The following is a 21,068-nucleotide window of genomic DNA, read 5'->3' on the forward strand; positions in this document are numbered from 1 at the left end:
ATTTATCTACTTCTTATTTACGCCATCTATTTTATAATTAGATCCATAAAACTTTTGATTTTATTGTTTAAACCCCTCTCTTATCGTACTAGTCTGTAATATCCATAAAAATTGTATGCGAACTTTTTGAGAAAAAGTTAATGTAGCAGAACCCCAGGGCTAAGGGCCAAAAAAAAAATAAAAAATAAAAAAAAAAAAAAAATAAAATAAGCAAGATGCCAGGATGAACGAGAAATGAACGAAAATTCAGTCAAGTTAGCTCCTCTCTGCGGGGAGATCGAAGAGTAGAATGGCTGAAAATGGAGGAGTCGCTTGCAAGTGTACGGAGCGAGGAATCTATGGTTTCAGAGGAGCGCGTTTCGATAAGAGATCACGAATCCGAAAAAATCTCCGAAACGTTTCGATGATTCCCCTCTTCAAACACAATGGCCTCTTCATTTGGCGATCCATCGCCGCCAACAACTGCATTTTCAGGTCAACTCTCATTTTCCGATCCAAGAAAATTTTGGATAACAAAGCAAAATTTGTTTGTTTTTAGTTTCTCAGAAATGGAATTATGGAGAGCTCAGCTCATCTGAGCCGAATATTAGTCTGTTGAGAGGTTTGAGGTGGTGAATTAGAGAAATCTGAGGTTGAAATTTTTTGTTTATTTTGCTTTCCTGCAATCTCTAACTAACCAAACGGAGAAAACTGTGGAAGAAATGGAACAGTATTAGTTCGCTTAATTTATAAGCATATAACTTTGGTATTTAATAGCTTGTAATGATTTTTAGGAAGTTCTGCAAATAGGTGTCTGGAGTGTCTTTTTGGTTATTTACCTGGATTTGAAAAATTTTACATATGTTTCCAGTGAGACTACATATTTCCACGGGATTCAATAAAGTTTCATGTAATGACACATGTTTTTTCATTAATATATCTGGCTTACTAACATGAATTAACGTTATTTGAATCAGAAAACATTATTTATATAACATTTAGAAAGCTTTTATAACATGGAAAGTAGAGAAAATAATTTCTTTTTTGAATGAAAACGTTTAGGCTATCTTTGGTTCCCTGAAATTACTAAGAAAAGAAATAAAATACCAAGGAAAAAAAATATTTTCTCATATTTGGTTTTACTGTGACAAATATGAAAGAAAATAAAACGTAATTAAAATTAAAATTAGTTAGAAATTTATGTAGTTTTAAATTATTTAATTTTTAAATAGAGGAGGAAAAATAAGTGAATTGAGTTTAAAGTATTATCTAGAAATAATTCACCGTGTTTCAATCTAATTTTTATTTTCCTTCATTTTTTCTTTTCAATCCACTTTTCATCTCTATTTTCTTTCCCTTGTATTCCCTCAAATTTTCCAAAACCAGACATTACCTTAAGATTTATCATAGAATCTTTTATTATGATGTTTTTGTGTAAGAGAATTTTCCCAGATATCTTGAAAAGAGGTTGAGGTACTTGGTTCTTGCCAATTAGTGCAAGAGTTAGGAGGACTAGTATAAAGTCTGAGTTAAGTTGAATCCCGAAGATAGAGTTGCCATGATCCCTTGCATAAGTGGGAGGCTTCAACTATCTTCAAGAAGCATTATGCAGCCTCTTAGCTGGATTTGATACTAGTGCAAAGTTATTGTGCAGGGTTAACTTTAATTTGTTATTTTTCCAATATACTTAGTATCTATATGCCTGTATGCTTATCTAGTTGAAATGGCTGTTGAATTGCATTTTTTTTTTAAAATTATGATGATAATTTTAAGGCAGTGGTTGCTCTATTCAGTTCATTTTACGAGCAAAGAAAATTTTGGAACAGGACAGAAAATTATATTGTTTTGGTCTGTGAGAAATGGAAACCTAAACAACTGAACCTTATATAGGTGTGTTGAGAACTTGGAAAGCTCAGGCTACTGGAGGTTTTTATTTCTGTTTTTAATTTTGTTTTTTCTTTTTATTTTATTTGATCTTTCTATAAATTGATGAGAAATTTTGTTTGTTTCATTTGTGAGAAATGGAGTTTGCTGCTCAACTGATGAGAATATAAGTGCATTGAGAGTTCAGCCAGTAAAGGATGATAAATTTGAGATGGAGATGTTTGTTTCTTCTATTCCGTGCAATTTTTCACTAGCCAAATGAAATGATAAGGAAATATATATGTATTATTTATGTGTGCATGTGTAAGTATATGCATGTATGTTTGTGTGTAGTTTAACTGCTTTATTTTGTTGCTTGATTTTTGTTATGATAATTTTTGAGGTAGTGGTTGTTTTGTTTGGTTGTGAAGAAAATTGTGGAATTTTTGAGGCAATGATTGCTTTGTTTGGTTGCAAAGAGAGTTGTGGAATTTTCTTCTCTTTTCTTTTCTGTTTTTGATGCCTTTATGAGCTCTCCAATGAGCCTTCTTCTACTAGATTGGGACCAATTTTGCTCCTTAAGAGGTTTTAGGTGAGAAGACTGCCCTTGGTGTCTTGCCGCCTGAGGGTTCAATAAACCTAAACTTTGACATCCTCTTTCAGTAGCCTAGGGCAGTTAGGCATAGAAGGTGTGTTGAGAGGCCATTGTGGTGCGGTATTGAGGGCTTACCCTAAACCTACGTGGGAGGGTTGATCACCGAGGCAGAGATATTTACTCGCTTGGAAGGTTTACTGTGAGCCAAACACTTGGGTATTTCTAACCTAAATGTGAAGGAGATTCATCAATTGCTATTTCTTGAGTATCTAATAGGTAGAGAGGTTCATGCAAGTTTGATGGATGCCCTTGCATTATTATAGAATCGAGATATTCTTTTTCTTGGGTTCCACTCTTGGCTAATTAAGTTGCAGACCATGTAGCCAAACAAGGAGCAAAGCAGGAGACTTTTTACCTCCTCAAGTGTAGAGAACATTTTCTGCATGTGTACATTGTTTTTCGTTTTTTAAGCTACATGTGGTTTGTTTTGTTTCTTGAAGGAGCAATGCATGCATGCTGTTCTCTTTTTGATTAGCTATTGTTTATTTTGGAAAGATTTTTCTTCCTTCTATGTGCTTGCCATTTTAATACAATGAGATTGTTGTTTTTTATTTTTTATTTTTATTTTTAAAGAAAGAAAATTATGGAATATAGGCAAGGAGAATATACAAGGGTTACTGCCTCTGGCTTTGCTCTCATTGGTCAATGAAGGTGTTGGTCTTAATTGTGTCATGGAGCAACCTTGTAAGCATGGGAATACACAATCAAAATGTAATGTGTGAGACAACAATCGCCATAGCAGTAGATTATAGGTTTCAACACTTTACACTGGTTTGGAGTTAACATAGGGGATAAACTGTGGGCAACAACTTTACAAGGTCTAGGACTCACCATGCACATTTCATGAAGAGCTTTTAGGACACTTAATTCACTGGTAGGATGGCTGGTTTCAGAAAGTATGGCCTTGGAGAAAGAAAATTCCAAAAAGAATTTCTTTAGCTGACTCCAAGTACTTGCAATGAGGTTTTTTAAGGTTGAGACATCGTGATTTTATTTTATGTCAACCTTTCAAAATAAGCTCTAATGTATATTAGGTTAATATTGGCCTCAGATTAAATTTTAGAAACCTCAAGGGTTGGAACTTGAGTTGATTGTGAATCTATATGCTCTGGATAGCACTCTTTTGATCCTATGTAGCCATACCTTGCTTATATGTTGCCTGGTCATAAATCATAGTGTACATGTTTAGGAACTATCTAAACCTAGTGGATTTGACATAGAAGTTGTTTCACTCCATTTTCCGGATCCTTTTGTACCCCATGTTTATGGCTAAAGCTATAGGACAGAGTTCCCTGATCTTATACTTGTTAAGGTTGCTGGAGTAATTGATTTTGATATTTAAGTTAAACTTTAAGAACCTGATACTAGTATACAATTAACAAATAAGCATTTAAATATGACCTTGTACTGAACTTGTTATTTCTTCATGATGCCTTTCTGTCTAAAATAAATTGCTGTCAATTTAAATATTTTTTCCTAATTTCTGGATTTTATAGATACCTGTGGTAAAATATTCTAATTAACACACATTCTCTTATACTTATTATTAATATCATCAGTATCAATAGAAGGGAAGATATTCATTTACACAAGCATTTGTTACATGTTAATTGTGTCTTGCAGCATGGATGCCCGAGAGAAATCAAGATCCACAACATTGGAAACACCAGGACATAAGAGGGTACCCATCTTTGTGATGATGCCTGTTGACTCATTTGGCATCGACACTTCTGGGGCCCCCAGGATTAGAAGGTGAGTTTTTTAAGCTTTGAGTTGACAGGCATTTAAAACACTGTGTACATCAAAGTTATAGAAAGCTATTGACCATGAATGTTGGAGAAAGATTGTTGAATCTCTGATGCAATTAGAACACCGGTGGACCTACCTGAATTAAGAGATGACCTCCATTTCCACCATATACCTCTTTTAAATAAAAAAGAATGCACTAGCAATGGGCTTAGGGTAACCACTGGGGCCATTTCCTAATATAAGATGCAAACCATTTTAATCTTGATCTCTCTCTCTCTCTCTCTCTCTCTCTCACACACACACACACACACACACACACACACTCCTTCTCTTTCTATAATTGTATATTATTTTCAATATGTATTGGTGACAAAAACATCTCTATGCATTGCTTGTTGCCGTTTCAGAATCAAGGCCTTAACTATATCTCTAAAAGCACTCAAGTTGGCAGGTGTCCATGGCATTGCAGTTGAGGTTTGGTGGGGCATTGTAGAGCGTTTCTCTCCTTTTGTATATAATTGGTCTCTCTATGAAGAGCTTTTCAAATTGATATCTGAGTCAGGGTTGAAGTTGCATGTTGCCTTATCTTTCCACTCAAACATGCACTCCTCGTCCAGAGTGAAAGGGGGTGTCAGTCTTCCTCTATGGATTGTAGAGGTATGTTTGTTTTGCTTGGTCATCTCTGGTTGATTTAATGTTCCTATGTTGATACATCCTTGAAAATCTCCAAGGGCAAACTATCAGACTTGTGACCTCTGGCATCCAATGTGCCAAAACTTTCTAGATTGTTTGATACATATGCTTTATTCAAAGTCATAGAGAATGTTCTAGATTTAAATGGTCTTATGCGATGTACACTATCCTACATCTTCATCTTTTCCTAGGTCTATCCTCTGCATGTGTGCTATTTTATGCATTGAAAGTTTTATGAGAGAACAGTGGCAGTTAATGGCAATATATATTTGTTTTCATCCTTTTTAGAACATGAACCTAGATCATGAAAGCTAGTACATGTTTCTCTTTTCAGATTGGAGATCTCAATAAGGATATTTATTATCGAGACCAAAATGGTTTTTCCAATGATGATTATCTTACACTAGGGGTGGATGAACTTCCTTTGTTTTGTGGCCGGACTGCTCTCCAATGTTATGAAGACTTCATGTTCAGTTTTATTAATAAATTTGAATCATTTATTGGAAGTGTGATTGAAGAAATAAGTGTTGGCCTTGGTCCTTCTGGGGAACTTAGGTACTTTTCCAGATTTGTAACACATCCACAGGTATGAAGCAGGCGCAGACTTTATCTTATGGAAGATCACATGCAGGTATCCAGCACATCCTTTTGGTGATGGTAGATGGAGATTTCCTGGGATTGGTGAATTCCAGTGTTATGACAAGTACATGTAGGTTATATACTATTTCATCCTGTGATATCCACTCAGTTTAGATTGTCACTATTAAAAAGCTTGTTTTACTTACAGGATGAGGGACCTGAAGATTGCTGCATGCCAGGAAGGAAAGCCTCAGTGGGGAGATAAGGGGCCGCAGAATGCTGGTTATTACAACAGTCTTCCATCTGGGGTCCCTTTCTTTGAAGAAGGACAGGAAAGCTTTCTCTCTGACTATGGTCGTTTTTTTCTTGTACGTATCCTATGTGCAATTTTCTGGTTTGAACTTTTTTGTATCACCAATGTGCATAACTAAAACTTTGTGGAACACGACCTTGTGTAAAAAGTTTTTCCATCTTGACACCATCTCTGATGATGCAACCATAAATTTTACCTTCATTTATAAACAAATGGCTATTGTTATTTTTTAATTTCAAAAATAAGATTGCATTGTCTTAAAACAGGGATTTGAGATGGGAAAACTTTGTGCAAAAAAAAAAAAAAAAAAAAAAAAAAAACAACCATTTTCCAACTTTATATTTGACTTGTGATATATTAACATTCACAATTATCTTTACAGTTAAAACATGTAGGGTTCACCATAAATTAACATTATATTAATTAATTTCAAAAACTTCTGAATGGGGATGGTGGGTCAAATTTTACCACTCATCTACAACTTTGTGTTTGAGTGTATAATTTGTATGCAGATCTTATCTGCAAAATAAAACATCAATATTTTACTGAGAAGAACCTAGTTTTTCTCCCCATGGTGTAGTGATGGGTGGTTGGAGTGTTGGTTGGGTGAGTTGCCTTTGCAAACTAACCATTTGATAGTTTTACATTCATAGAAATCATATAATTTGATGTTTACAATTATTGTCAAACAGAATTAAGAGAGCTAGTATGGAAGGATAGTAAAAATTCCTTTTCAGGATGCTGGAATGTATCAAATGCTTAGACATAAAGATAGTTTTGTGGTTATTTATTGCAATGGTAAAGATCTAAAGTAAACATAGTTTGTAAAATTTTTCATGGTTGAAGCTCATGTTTCCCATTAAGTTAAAACTTAGATAAAATTTGGTATATCAACTTAATGACTTCTGTTGAATATAATGTATTTATAGTGTACAATCTTTCTTTCCTTTCTTAATATAGGTCACATATATGGTAGTTAGTTCAACCTAGCCTTGTATATATATTTCTCTATTGTAAGAAGTTAATCATATGAATGAGAATTAAGGTTTTCTCTCTTTCTTTTTCAACATGGTATCAGAGCTAAGGGAGAAAACTTTATTATTTCTGGTTTACCCGTGTAATTAATTTCGGGAATCCGTCTAGTGACCGTGTTTCATTTCGGTCACCTTTTCCATCTCCTAAAGCTTTTCGGTTAGCCATATTGTGGTCAGAAAACCCTCATCACCGTTAATATTTTTCCGGCGATATTTTCCGACACCGACCACATCATCCGGAGCGCAAAGAGGGGATCTGCAACTTTTCTCAACGCACCGGAGCCAAAAACTGATCCACACGCCTCCCACGCATCGTTTTTCTTCGGCGGCCTGAATCCCACTCGCCAGCGCGTGACCCACTTTCAGGTGCCGAGCTTCTACTAGCAGGCTCGTCTGGCACCATCTTGCACTTCTAAGCCTTCGTCAGTCCTCTCCGAACCCTGTTTCTCCATTTTTTTGGCATTTCAGCCTCCGCGATTCTTCTTTCAGCCTCTTTTAGCCTCCGACGATAGCTCCCTTCCTTGGCCGAGACCTGTGTGTGCCTTGGGAAGGCCTCTTCTTCATCTCCAGTCACTTTTCTCCTTTGTTTGGGTCCCGACATACCAGGTTCTTCTTCCAAAGCTATGATCTGACCTCCCTTTAGGGCTCTCTTCGATCCAAACGTGATTCAATCTCAAGTGAAGTAGATATGGCGACTAAAAATCCTATTTTTACATCCGTCATCTCTGGATCTCCTACTATCACATCGAAAAAATTGATTGGTAGTGAGAATTATCTCTCCTGGTCAGCGTCCGTGGAACTCTGGTTTATGGGACAAGGTTATGAGGATCATCTTGTTACACCTGAGGATGCTATACTTGATGTTGACAAAGTGCAATGGAAGAAAATCGATGCACAATTATGCAGCGTATTATGGCAATCTGTTGATCCCAAAATTTTACATCATCTTCGTGCCTACAAAACCTGCTTTAAATTTTGGACTCAGGCTAAAGGATTATACACGAATGATATTCAATGATTTTATAAGGTGGTTTCTGATATTGTTCATGTGAGACAACAGGATATGGATTTGTCTACTTATATTGGCCGGATTGTGTCTCTTAAGGAGGAGTTCTTAACTTTGATGCCCTTTACTAATGGTGCTGAAGCTCAACAAATACAGACTGACAAGTTCTTTATGGTGTTAACCCTCATTGGCCTTCGTCCAGATCTTGAGTCTGTCCGAGATCAGATTCTTGCTAGTCCATCAATACCATCATTGGATGATGTGTTCTCTCGTCTCTTACGCCTCTCCTCTACTCAGACCTTGTCGACTGATGGTCCTTCAGATTCATCTGTGTTAGCCTCTCAGACTAACTCTTGAGGAGGACGTAGTGGCAATCGAGGTCGAGGACAACGTCCTTAGTGCGCTTATTGTAATAAGCTTGGTCACACTCGAGATCGTTGTTATCAGTTACATGGACGGCCTCCTTGCATTGCCCACATTGCTCAGTCATCTGATCCTCTACTATCTCAACCTGACTCCGCTGCGAGCTCCACATCTCAGAGTATCACCCTTACTGGTAGTGATTATGATGCCTATTTTCGATATCAGGCAGCCACTTCAACTTCTGTTGCTTCTATTGCCCAGACTGGTAATGTCTCTGTCTGCTTTACTCAGTCTCCTTCTCTTGGCCCATGGATTCTAGATTTTGGAGCATCTGATCATATCTTTGGTAATAAACACATTTTCTCCTCTATTACTACTATCTCTGCCTTACCTACTGTTACTTTAGCTAATGGTTCCCAAACTATGGCTAAAGGTATTGGTTTGGCTCATCCTCTCTCTTCCCTACCTCTCCATTCTGTCCTTTATGCCCCTGAGTGTTCTTTTAATCTTATTTCTATCAGCAAAATAACTCGCACTCTTAACTATTCTATCACTTTTTCTGATAAATCTGTGATCTTGCAGGACCGGAGTACGGGGAAGATGATTGGCATAGGGCGTGAGTCTCAAGGCCTCTATCACCTCACATCACCTTCATCTCCCGCAGCTTGCATTTCCACCGATGCTCCTCTTCTTATTCACAGTCGTCTGGGTCATCCTAGTCTCTCCAAGTTCCAGAAGATGGTCCCTCATTTTTCCACTTTGTCGTCGTTTACGTGTGAGGTGTGTCAACTTGGGAAACATACTCGTGTCTCGTTCCCAAAACGTTTGAATAATTGGGCAAAGTCTCCTTTTGAACTTGTCCACACTAATGTTTGGGGTCCGTGTCGAATCGCGTTTACTTTAGGATTTCAGTATTTTGTCACTTTCATTGATGACTATTCAAGATGTACTTGGCTATTTTTCATGAAAAATCGAGCTGAGTTATTCTCTATTTTCCAGAAATTTTATGCTGAAATCCAAACACAATTCAATGTTTCTATTCAAGTGTTACGCAATGATAATGCTTGAGAATATTTTTCTACACCCTTTACTTCTTTTATGTCCTAACATGGGATCCTCCATCAGTCATCTTGTGCTCATACTCTTCAACAAAATGGGGTTGCTGAACGTAAAAATCGACATCTTGTTGAGACAGCTCGTATCCTCATTTTCCATAGTCATGTTCCTTTTCGTTTTTGGGGGGATGCTGTTCTTACAGCTTGTTGCTTGATTAATCATATGCCCTCATCTATATTACATGACTAAATCCCTCATTCCATCATTTTTCCTACCCAACCTCTTTATTTCCTTCCTCCTCGTGTCTTTGGCTGTACTTGTTTTGTTCATACTCTCACATCTGGACAGGACAAGCTTTCCGCCAAGGCTACGAAATGCATCTTCTTGGGATACTCTCGACTTCAAAAGGGCTATCGTTGTTATTCCCTTGACACTCATCGTTATTTTCTCTCCGCTGATGTCACATTCTTTGAGGACTCTCCATTCTTCTCATTCTCTGAATCTCTTCCCATTTATGAAGTATTGCCACTTCCCTATATATCCCCCCCTTCAGATGCGCTCTCTCGTCCTCTTCAGGTTTATCATCGTCGACATCGTGCTGTTGCTCCTCCTCTCTCTTCAGCTGAGGTACCTGATGACTCACCTCCTATCCCACCTATTTTTTCTACCCCGGCTCTGTCATCTACTGACCATTTGCCTATTGCTCTTCGGAAAGGTAATCGATCTACTCGTAATCCTCATCCTATATATAATTTTTTGAGCTACCATCGATTATCTTCATCCTATTCTGCCTTTGTCTCTACTTTATCCTCTGTTTCTCTTCCTAAGAGCACTAATGAGACACTTTCTCATCTTGGGTGGCGACAGACAATGGTTGATGAAATGACTGCTCTGCACTCCAAAGGCACATGAGATTTTGTTTCTTTACCTCCTGGTAAATTTACAGTTGGATGTTGTTGGGTCTACACTGTTAAAGTTGGTCTTGATGGTCAGGTTGATCGCCTTAAGGTCTGCTTGGTTGCTAAAGGTTATACTCAGATTTATGGTTGTGACTATGGTGACACCTTCTCTCCTGTTGCCAAGATTGCTTCTGTTCGCTTATTTCTCTCCATGGCAGCTATGTGTCATTGACCTTTTTATCAGTTGGATATTAAGAATGCTTTCCTTCATGGTGAACTTCTCGAGGAAGTGTATATGGAGCAACCACCTGGTTTTGTTGCTCAGGGGGAGTTTGGTTTAGTGTGCAAGTTACGCCGCTCTCTATATGGCTTGAAATAGTCTCCTTGGGCATGGTTTGGGCGTTTTAGTTCAGTTGTTCAAGAGTTTGGAATGCTTCGGAGTGAAACAGATCATTCAGTTATCTATCATCATAACTCTTTGAGTCAGTGCATCTATTTGGTAGTTTATGTGGATGACATTGTCATTACAGGCAGTGATCAAGAGGGTATCCAAAGACTAAAGCAACACATTTTCAACCACTTTCAAACCAAAGACTTGGGTAAACTCAAGTACTTTCTGGGACTTGAAATAGCTTAATCCAGTTTAGGTGTGGTTATGTTACAAAGGAAGTATGTCTTAGACATCTTGGAAGAAACATGTATGTTAGAATGTAAACCTATTAACACTCCTATGAATCCAAATGTCAAACTTGTACCAGGACAGGGGGAGCCTCTAAGAGATCTTGGGAGATATCGATGAATTGTAGGCAAACTGAACTGCCTCACCATCACTCGGCTAGACATCTCTTTTCTTATGAGTGTGGTTAGTCAATTTCTATAGTCACCATGTGACAACCATTGGGATGTTGTGATCCGCATTTTTCGATATATTAAAGGAACACCAGACCAAGGTATGTTGTATGAAGACAAGGGCCATACCTAAATTGTTGGTTACACAGATGCAGACTGGGCTGGTTCACCCTCAGATAGGCGTTCCACCTCAGGGTATTGTGTTTTTATTGGAGGTAACTTAATATCTTGAAAGAGTAAGAAACAAGATGTAGTGGCCAGATCAAGCGTCGAAGCTGAGTATCGAGCTATGGATTTGGCAACATGTGAACACATATGGTTGAGGCAACTCCTTCAAGAATTGAGATTTGGAAAATATGAATAGATAAAGCTAGTCTGTGACAATCAGGCCACATTACATATTGCATCTAATCCAATCTTTCATGAAAGGACCAAACATATTGAAGTTGACTGTCACTTCATTAGAGAGAAGATCGCATCAGGGTGTGTTGCTACAAGTGTTGTTAATACATATGATCAACTAGCAGACATCTTCACTAAATCTCTCAGAGATCCTAGGATTAAATACATTTGTAACAAGCTTGGTGCATATGACATATATGCTCCACCTTGAGGGGGAGTGTTGAATATAATGTATTTATAGTGTACAATATTTTTTTCCTTTCATAATATATGTCACATATATGGTAGTTAGTTCAACCTAGCCTTGTATATATATTTCTTTATTGTAAGAAGTTAATCATATGAATGAGAATTAAGGTTTTCTCTCTGTCTCTTTCAACAACTTCATATAATTATTAACTTATTTTAAGTCAATAAACACATAAATATATTTATTAAAATAACTTAATATTGCAACTTAAAATTAAAATGACTTAAAGTAAGAAGTCAAATAAATAACTTTTCTCCTCAAATATATTTTGCCATAATTACCCATATGTGATTTCCTCCCTTTCAGCAACCTCCCTTGGCTTCAACAATTGAGCTCAACCAGAAGAATTCTTCCATCTCTAGCAGTACTCATTCTTACTTTAATATTTGACATATTAAAGTAATATGCCAAATATTTTTATATTTAGGGAATTTGTCAAATTACAAATTTTAATTGATTTTATGTAAGTAGAATTATAAATATTTTTTTGATCTTTTGGTATTATTGTAGTATATTATGTGGTGTATTTTTTTATGATAAGTTATTTTTTTTTAGTTATTTATGTAACTTCATATGCTTTTAAAATACTTTTTAATACGAAGTTTTGATAAACAAAATCCATTTTTTAATATTAATGAGGATATGTTAATTTAATATTAGAAAAAGTTTAAGTTGGTTTTACTAAATAACCTTAATACTTGAACTAAGAATTAAGTAATGAGTTTTAAGTTAATTTAAGAGGATGTTTAGTAATTGTGCTTTATGATTTACTATGACCTAATAACTTAATGACTTAATACAAGTCATTTAGTATATTAAGGTGGTGTTCGTTTGTTTTTTTTTTTGAAATCTAAATAGATTTGGATTTGATTTAAATTTGAATAGAGCTAAATATCATTAAGTGTTTGTTTATTTTTTATTAGTGTTTTAATGTTGTTAAGTGTTAAGTTGTTTGTTTTTATTAATGTTTGAATATTGTTAAGTGTTAAATCTATTTATTTTTATATATTTAAAACATTTGTAAAATTAATTCTTCTATTTCTTTTTATTTTAATTTAAAAAGTAATAATTTGAAAAAAAAATAGTTTAATATATTTCCAAATGTCCTAAGATATCATAATTTATTACGATAATAAAAATTTATAATTATTAATTATGTAATTAGTAGGAAATTGGTAATTGGATGATAATTAGAATTTCTAATTGTGCTTGGTTGTTAAGAGAATGTTAGAAGTTTTCTAAATTAACATTTGTTTTTTATGTAGTGTATCTTTGGATATATTGATTTGTAATTAAAATATGTGTTAAGTTGTTGAGAAATTCATTAATTTTTTAAATTTTAATTGGAGGAAAAGTAGCAATTTCTTACTTTGTACTTTTCGTCTTGAAAGAGAGGGATGCCATTGGGAATGCAGAAGTAGGTGGTGCATGACTGTCGTCAGCTCAAAATTAATTAGAATTGTTGATTCTAGTAGATAACTAAATAAGTGTGAATTATGTTTTGAAGTTCTAATTAAAAAAATTCATTAGAATTGATGATTGTTAATTTATTTTGGTTTTGTAGTGTAGTGTAGTAAAAGGTTGAATCTTGAAAATTTGCAATACAGTTATTTTTAATTTAAATTTTATGATTTTTAGTGTTCAATGAGAAATTTACCTAAATTTATGGAATTTAATTTTGTTGAGAATTGGATGAATTATAAGGGAAAAATAATGGCTTCATGTGGTAGAATTTTGATTTCAATTTCGATTGTTGAATTTTGTGAAATTATTTTAAAATAATTTTCATCCAAATTGAGTAATTTTTATGTTGTTAGTTTCATTTTTTAAGTAACTAATCATGAGAAAATTCTAGATTTAAATTTTCTTGAGAAATGAAAAAAAAAAGAACAAAAATAAAATCATTTCTTTATAGGTAAATTTTTGTCCCCATTTGGACTGGAACCTGGAACATCCCACAAACCTCCTAATCCTTCATCACTTTAGTCAAGCCTCAAGGGCAAAACATGTTCTAGTCATATGCGATTTTTTCTTGATCATAATTTTGCTAATTTATATTAAATTCATTTCTCATTCACGTTGCATAAAAGTGATGTATCTTAATTTGTTTTTAAAACAAAAGATATCTAAAATTTTCAAAAATGAATTTTGTTTTATTTTGTGTGAGGAATTAGATTTGAGTATTATAATAAAGTTAAGTTGAAAAGAGAAAAGAAAAAAAGATGACTTTTTCCATTAAGATAAAAGTAAAAAAAAATTGACTTTCTTAATTAGGACAAAATTATCTTAAAAAAAGTGATAAGTTAAAAATAAACAACTTTAAAAATGTCTCAAATCTTAAGTAACTTGCTATAAGACTTAAGTCAAAAAACAAACAACTCCTACTGTGTTTGATAAAATAACTAATTTTATAACTTAAAGTTGAAAATGACTTGAGATAATAAGTCAAAATAATTTACATTTTTTTGTTTTAAATTCCGAAGATCCTTTGCCTTGTAGTCAATGTCTCTTTCTTTCCTTATTTCTCTTTTATAGCCTCATTACTTAATATCGACGAGGGTAAATCTGCTATTTTAATATTTAGAAAAAATTTTAAGTTGGTTTTAGCAAACAATCTTAACCTAAGAATTAGGTAATAAGTTTTTAAGTCAACAACTAACTCAAAGTCATCTTAAATCATTTAGTATTAAGTTTTACCAAACATCTAATTAAGCATAATTTAATTGAAAGTCATCTCAAGTTATTAAGCATTAAGCATTGTGTTTTACCAAGCGTATACCCTTAATTAGGAACAAATGTGTAATATTCCTGCTTTGTTGTAATCATGGAATATGGGATTGGGAGAAATGACCTGTGCTTATTTCTTCAAAGTGGGCATAAATCCATTTTGGTAGCCGGCACCAGAGGAATGTGAGAACTGATTTATCATTTATGGACCATGTTGCATGAAGCAAGAAAAAAATTGACAATTGCACCTCTTTGTAGGAATGGTACAGTGGTAGGCTGATCCGTCATGCGGATGCTATTCTTACAAAGGCTGCAAATATGTTGAAGAAATATCAAGAAAGCAAGAAAAGTTCTGTTTTATTAGTGGCCAAAATTGGTGGAATATATTGGTGGTACCATACACTATCACACCCTGCTGAACTTACTGCTGGTTACTACAATACTGCTCTAAGGGATGGTTATGATCCTGTGGCTTCAATGTTGTCTCGTCATGGAGCTGCTTTGCATATTTCGTGAGACTCTAATCCTGAAGTTTCTTTACACACTCTCTCTCTATCTCTATCTATCTAGCTATCCATCTATATATCATCTTTATATATCTATATTCATCCATCCATCTATCCATCTATATATATATATATATATATATATATATATATGTATTTATGTATGTATTTGTTTAATGCAATGCACTGTACTAGAAGATTAGAACAGTCTACTGGGAATGCTGTGCTAAGAATAATGGACATGCTACACGCTAGTGGTCATCTGTGGACCTGGCTTTGCAACCTCAGTGAAGATTGGTTGGTTCAAACTTACTACCTAGTTGATGACTTACTTTTGGATTAATTGAAGAAAAATGGTAAAGGGAAAAGTGTCTATTGGATTTTTTAGATCTAGAAAGCAGCATTTGTCAGATGTTTTTCCCATTTCTTTTCTATGGAAAACCACAAGATAGAAATAACTTTACTGTGAGTTTTATATTTGCCTATATTCTGCTTGTAAATCACACAAACTGTATGATTGTGAAATCTATCTCCTTTGTCTGATAAGATGATATCTATCTCTTCTGGCTTTCTCATTTTGAATCTTTTCTTTTAGCTGTTTAGAAATGATGGACAATGAAACCCCGCCAACCTATCTTTGCAGTCCAGAAAGATTGCTCCAGCAGGTATGAATTCTTTTTAATTAATCGAGATTTCTTCTTTTCTTAGGTTAAGGGCTGTAGCTTATTCATCCCATTCTTCATACCGCTTAAATACAAATATATAGTGTCCTTGTAAGTAAATTGCATCTCATTATCAATTAAGGAAGTTGATATCTAAAGTTTGTCAACTTTTGTTTGTATACTGGACATCCCACGTTTGAGACACTGGTTGGAAATTGCAGCAACCGTCTGACTTGCTTGTTTCCCTTCTATTCTACTATTTTTGTTTCCCTTGTTGAACTTCCCATATTTTGCACTTCCAATCAAAAGGCATTGAGATTTGGCATACAAACATTTGCTAGGTTGTAATAAATGATAATGTTCACACCCTCTCAAAATAGAGAACCATAAGATCATCTGTGAGATATAACTCTTATCTTGTATAACATTTAATATTCCTAGTTTCCTTTTCTAATTTCTATCTTTTTATTTTTTGATGAATCTTCATTGTAACTTTTTTCTAAGATATACATGGATACAAATGCAATTTTGGTGTCAGTGTTTTCCAATCAATTTCTAACACCAGATAAAATTTTATTTATTTATTTCAATTGGTGTACCAATTGCTTTCCGAGTTATTTTTCTCAATTGCTTTCCATATGTCCAAAATCTCAGGACACCAAATTCTCTTTAGCAAAACACCTATTCCTTTTCAATACACCTCCTTTACTGCTATAATTGCCTTTGGAAACTGTATTTCCATTCAAATAGAAATGTTAATTGTTCTTCACGTGTTATAAGTATTGTAATGCAAGATTGTTGAGTATGTTTTATGACACGTTAAATTATTAGAGCCTGTATCATTCTTGCAGTTCTCTTACATCGATTTATTCTACTTCCACTGAGTTGATTTTCATTAAACCCAGATATGGACCGTGTCGAAGAAAAGGATAGTACATTTGACAGGAAGAAATACCAATGAACGGTTTGATAAGGTAGGCATTACCATTTTCTCCCTACAATTTTTAACACCATGTTTTGCCAGTTCAATCTGGCTTTGAAACAGGTTTTTTTTTTCTTTTTTGGTATTATCCAATTTATAACCAACATGTTCTGACCTTTTTGGAGTTCCTCTATTTTGATCCACTTCTTCATGAAAGACATGACTGATTCAAGGAGAATCTCAGTAATGATTATAAACTAGTCAGAATTATTATGATGTTAAAAGCACAATGCAGTATAAAAATGGAATTAAAAAGTGAAAAAAAAAATCCCAAAACTGATTGCTACTGGTACCCTTTTAGTTATTACTTTGCATTTGTCTGGTTGTGCGGTTGCTTAGAAGTATTTGTTTTATAGGCAAGAGAAAATCAGACCATTAAGAAATATCCTTGTGCAATACCTTCTGGAGGCGGCTTATATTCTTTTAGGAGGATAGAGTCCCAATTAATGGTAGACATGTTACTGCAAAGAGGTCAGGAGTTCAATCTTCCTGTGGGTATTAGTGAAACCGCATGGTGGGGTCAGATGTGATTATGTTAGGCCTGTTGGCTCAATAATATAATTATTTAGAAAGGAGAACAAACAGCAATAGAACTATCAGGATGAGGAACAAGTTACAATTTTTATATCTTATTCATATTATGCATGATCGTAAATATTGGTGTGGTACTCCAGTGTCACATCAGTTGGACATAACACAACATTGTTGAGAAGCTATGGTCAAGAAAGCTTGATTTGTGAAAATTCCACTGTTATTCCTGGATTTTATCCGAAAAAAGCCTAAATAAATTTCTTTTGGATTTTAACATCAAAATCACCTTTGTTTTCATAAATTGATATACTTTCTTATTTTTTATTCTCTCTTTGCTCCCATCTTTTGTTTTAGAAAGTAAAATGTGATTGTTTGTTAATGCAGGCTGGATTATGGCAAATACATGCAAACTGTTACCATCCACAGGCAGAAGCAGTAAGATCATTTACTTATTTCAGAATGAATGAGAAGATTTTCAGGGCTGAAAATTGGAATAACTTTGTCCCATTTGTGAGAAAGATGAGCACAGACATGTAAAATAACTTTAAAGCCATTTAAGCATTTAACCACTTAACATTGTGGTGTTACCAAATTACCAAGAATAATCTCCCTGCATTTTTCCTTAGAGGGTGAATATAAAAGCTTCTGTAACTTTCACCATCATGAATATAGCCAATAATTTTTTTTTTCCTTTTCTTCACACATAACAAAATTGAATGAATTTTAGACATTTACTTAAACACAATTGATTTTTTTTTTTTAATTTATAATTCTAGTTTACACCAAAAAAAAGAAAGGAAGAAAAAAAATGAAACTGGATATCTTCTTGGGCTGGATTTTAGCATGCATAGCCTATCTTACAATTGAGAACTCCAGCAGATGCAGTGATATATGTTAAAAGTGAAGCTGGTCTTGCTACCATGCTCGATGCTTTTGAGTAACTTGCAGGTGCTTCTTCTCCAGAAGCTCTAAAGTAAGCACCATTCAACATCAAATCTCCATCTGATCTCCAATTCCAGTCCTTCCACTCTTCATATCCCAAGAGGCTTTCACGTTTGGTCACCTGAAAGTGAAGTAAATTTGGTTGGGACATGAGAAAGTAGGTATAGAATCCATTAGACTGGCTGCAGTTCAAAGTTGGTCTTCTAGCGGGTAAGTGACCTTTCAAAATCCCATTCAGTTTGCTTTAGGCAAAAAATTATAAGTGATTTGGCACTCAATGGCTTGATCTTTCTGAATTTTCTGCTCCTCTGTTTTGTAGCTCTTGCTACCTTGAAAGGGATGGATTACAATTAACCCATAGTCAACTACTAAGAACACTACCTTGAAATTTAGATGATAGTTTGAAAAACTAATTTTATCATCTCTTCCAAACCATGCCCTTTCAACTTGGAAAATAAATGATAGAATAGTTTTACTATTTGTTAAGTTGTATTGTTTGATCTTGAAATTTACCTCCTTGGTAGAATTGTCATCCCTTGCAATGAAGACATTTCCTTGGCTGTTGATTGTTGGATTGGCACTTCCACCAATTGCATACATTTCCCAATCAGTGTATACATTATTTACAATATGGAAATACCCATGTCTGCACCTGCAAGAGTTCAAAAGTTACACACTTGTGCTCAGAACTATTTCCAAAAGGGAGGGAAAGAAAAACACCTTACCAGAATGGTAGTTAATTCAGTTACCTGGGCATTCTTTGAACTAGGCCTTCCCCAAAGTAATTGAAGGCAATTGTGACCTGCATATTCTTGTCAGCAAGGAAGTCATCACTATGCCCCATGAGCATGGCTTCATTGTGATTCAACATGTAGTTGTTTGAGATGGTTATTGATTTAGATCCATACACTGCATCAATGAGTCCGTCGTAGCAATCAGCTAGGGTACAATGATCAATCCATATATCCGTTCCTCCAAATATCGATATCCCATCCCCATCTGACATCCCTCTCATCCCATAATGATCCGGCCTGTCCCTCACGATGGCGTTCCCAGTTGGCACACAACCATGTATGTAGACACCATGTATGATGATGTTGCTCACGTTTTGTATGGTTATGCAGGCCCCATTGGCTATTTGGATGTTGAATCCCCTCCCATCTATTGTCTTGTAAGAGTTCATGATGAGCTCTTCCTTCAGGTTGATGACCATGTCATGATCAAACACTATCCACAGCGGCACGTATTGGATGACAGCATGTCTGAGTGTGCCTGGGATTGGGTTGGCAGGGTCGTCGTTGCCTGAATCAGTGACAACGTAAAGCTCACCATCTCGACCGCCAATGGCATTGCGCCCGAACCCTACACCACAGTCTGCTAGCATCTTTCTGTTGGTTTCCCAGTCAGGGTCACACCTCCAGCAATCATCAATGGGGTTCCCAGTTCTACATGATACTTCATCAAGCTGCGTTCTCAAACTTCCTCCTCTTGAGCTCCTGTAAGTTCAACACAAAGCTTAAGTGTTCAAACCACACAATACCCCACATTCCCAACAGCATTTTCAGCTGTTGGAAAAAAAAAAACACAATTGAATCAGAACAAAAACACTCACCATGTTGTTGCTTCTGATTCTAGCGGTAGGAGACGTGCAGAGTATGCAGTAGAGACATATAAGAGAATCACAAGGAAGGAGAGTGACAAGGTTGACATTCTTAGACGAAAATGGTTGGTGAATGGCCGTCATTTTATATAGAAAAAACCCAAGGTGCAGAAGCTCTGAAAATGAGAGTGGTGACTGGGATATAGGTACAAAAGCAGAGAGCTCCATAGATGAATGAGAGTGAAAAAATTAGGTGGAAAATTCAAGAGCTTGTTAAAGCTGTTGGATTGGTATTAAATTTCCAGTTTTTAAAACTTCTGCAAACTGAAGCAGAGTGTAGGAATTTAATGAACACCGCACAAACTGGTTTTTCTTTAATTCTTTCTTCTGGGTTCCCCTACAAGCCACACAAATTCCACTGCAAAAAAAGAACAATACCCAGTACTTCTTTCTCTCTATACGCGAAGGACCCTTCAAAGTTGAGGCGTTACCCGAAAGAGCATATAATATTAGGAGTGGAAAAAGTCGTGTTTGGATTGATTTCTAGAGAAAAATTAGTCCAATTGATATGGTCAATTTATGCTCCATTATAGTATTCAATAACTTTATATTTTAAAACTGAAAGATTATTCACTCGCGTGCTTGCTTTCTTCTTGACTCTCATAATTACAAGTCTTCTTCTAAGTTCTAACACAAAACCGAAAATATTTCTATATTTAGATTAAGAAACTGGGCCAGTGTCCTATAGAATCAAGGCTACTCTTGTAAGGCTATTTAATAGCATTTGAAATAAGCACCTCACAAACTCAGTGGAGTATTAATGCCTACATTAGTTTGCTGCTCTTGTGTACCCTCTTGATTGGGTCGTGTCAGAAAACTTGAAACCACAATTAATGTTGTGTGTTTTTGAGTTTAGTATAAACTTATATTGAATAATTTAATTCAATTATAGAATAGGTTAGAAGAAGCAGATAGCGAAATCCTTCTGATACTTTTATTACTTGATTTAATAGGATTTAGTCCTGTAAATCTTAATGGAAGTCAAGTGTTCCTAATTTAAATCAAAGTACACCAATGGTCCGAGCCCTCTAGATACCGATTTGTGTAATGATGATTATGATGTTTGAACAGTGATGGGAGGCGCAGCTAACAATCTGATTAATGAAAACTTGTAAATAGCTGTGGACCCACTCGCCGGAGGGGGGTGGGTGGGTTGGGGGGAGGTGGGTCGGGGGGAGGTGGGTCGGGGGGAGGTGGGTCGTCTAAGAGGGAAGGACCCATGCAGGGCCTGGCTATAAAAGGGTTTGGTCCAGCCCATGTTCCTATAAATCTTGTATGACTTTTCGTGATCACTTCATATTTTATGTTTTTAGGGAAAATTATGTTTCGGAGGGATTGTGGAAGGACTGTTTTTCTTTTTTTTTTTGG

The 21,068-nt window shown here is 35.3% G+C and overlaps 2 protein-coding genes across 3 annotated transcripts; one reads left to right on the plus strand and one right to left on the minus strand.

The window, feature by feature from the left end:
- The first annotated feature begins 120 nt into the window (after window positions 1-120).
- Window positions 121-17,786, plus strand: LOC100254897 (inactive beta-amylase 4, chloroplastic). Of its 2 annotated transcripts, XM_002265662.4 has the most exons (10): window positions 121-474; window positions 4,121-4,249; window positions 4,654-4,903; window positions 5,274-5,494; window positions 5,571-5,648; window positions 5,727-5,886; window positions 14,676-14,929; window positions 15,519-15,588; window positions 16,491-16,559; window positions 17,483-17,786. In XM_002265662.4, exons 1-10 carry the CDS (start codon window positions 290-292, stop codon window positions 17,633-17,635), a joined length of 1,569 nt encoding a protein of 522 aa, XP_002265698.1. In that variant the 5' UTR covers window positions 121-289; the 3' UTR covers window positions 17,636-17,786. The 2 variants fall into 2 exon arrangements, with proteins under 2 accessions (XP_002265698.1, XP_059591147.1); XM_059735164.1 differs by lacking the exon at window positions 17,483-17,786 and having other exon boundaries at window positions 173-474; window positions 15,527-15,588.
- LOC100249765 (probable pectate lyase 22) lies at window positions 17,768-19,782 on the minus strand. The gene is made up of 4 exons (XM_002265693.4): window positions 19,653-19,782; window positions 18,790-19,536; window positions 18,554-18,692; window positions 17,768-18,161 (listed from the first exon to the last, which is right to left on the minus strand). The coding sequence occupies exons 1-4, from the start codon at window positions 19,748-19,750 to the stop codon at window positions 17,937-17,939; spliced, it is 1,209 nt and encodes a 402-aa protein (XP_002265729.1). The 5' UTR covers window positions 19,751-19,782; the 3' UTR covers window positions 17,768-17,936.
- Window positions 19,783-21,068: the final 1,286 nt, after the last annotated feature.

Source organism: Vitis vinifera, chromosome 19, assembly GCF_030704535.1.
Source record: "Vitis vinifera cultivar Pinot Noir 40024 chromosome 19, ASM3070453v1".
In the NCBI taxonomy this organism is placed as follows: domain Eukaryota; kingdom Viridiplantae; phylum Streptophyta; class Magnoliopsida; order Vitales; family Vitaceae; genus Vitis; species Vitis vinifera.

What these genes read in the sequence shown, in the direction of transcription:
- LOC100254897 (XM_002265662.4), top strand. Translation starts at nt 290, where the DNA reads ATGGCTGAAAATGGAGGAGTCGCTTGCAAGTGTACGGAGCGAGGAATC. An exon ending in TTCCTCTATGGATTGTAGAG is followed by an intron (nt 4,904 to 5,273) that starts GTATGTTTGTTT and finishes TTCTCTTTTCAG; the next exon opens with ATTGGAGATCTCAATAAGGA. An exon ending in CCAATGAACGGTTTGATAAG is followed by an intron (nt 16,560 to 17,482) that starts GTAGGCATTACC and finishes TTGTTAATGCAG; the next exon opens with GCTGGATTATGGCAAATACA.
- LOC100249765 (XM_002265693.4), bottom strand. Translation starts at nt 19,750, where the DNA reads ATGTCAACCTTGTCACTCTCCTTCCTTGTGATTCTCTTATATGTCTCT. An exon ending in GAATCAGAAGCAACAACATG is followed by an intron (nt 19,537 to 19,652) that starts GTGAGTGTTTTT and finishes TTGAACTTACAG; the next exon opens with GAGCTCAAGAGGAGGAAGTT. An exon ending in ATGACAATTCTACCAAGGAG is followed by an intron (nt 18,162 to 18,553) that starts GTAAATTTCAAG and finishes CTTCACTTTCAG; the next exon opens with GTGACCAAACGTGAAAGCCT.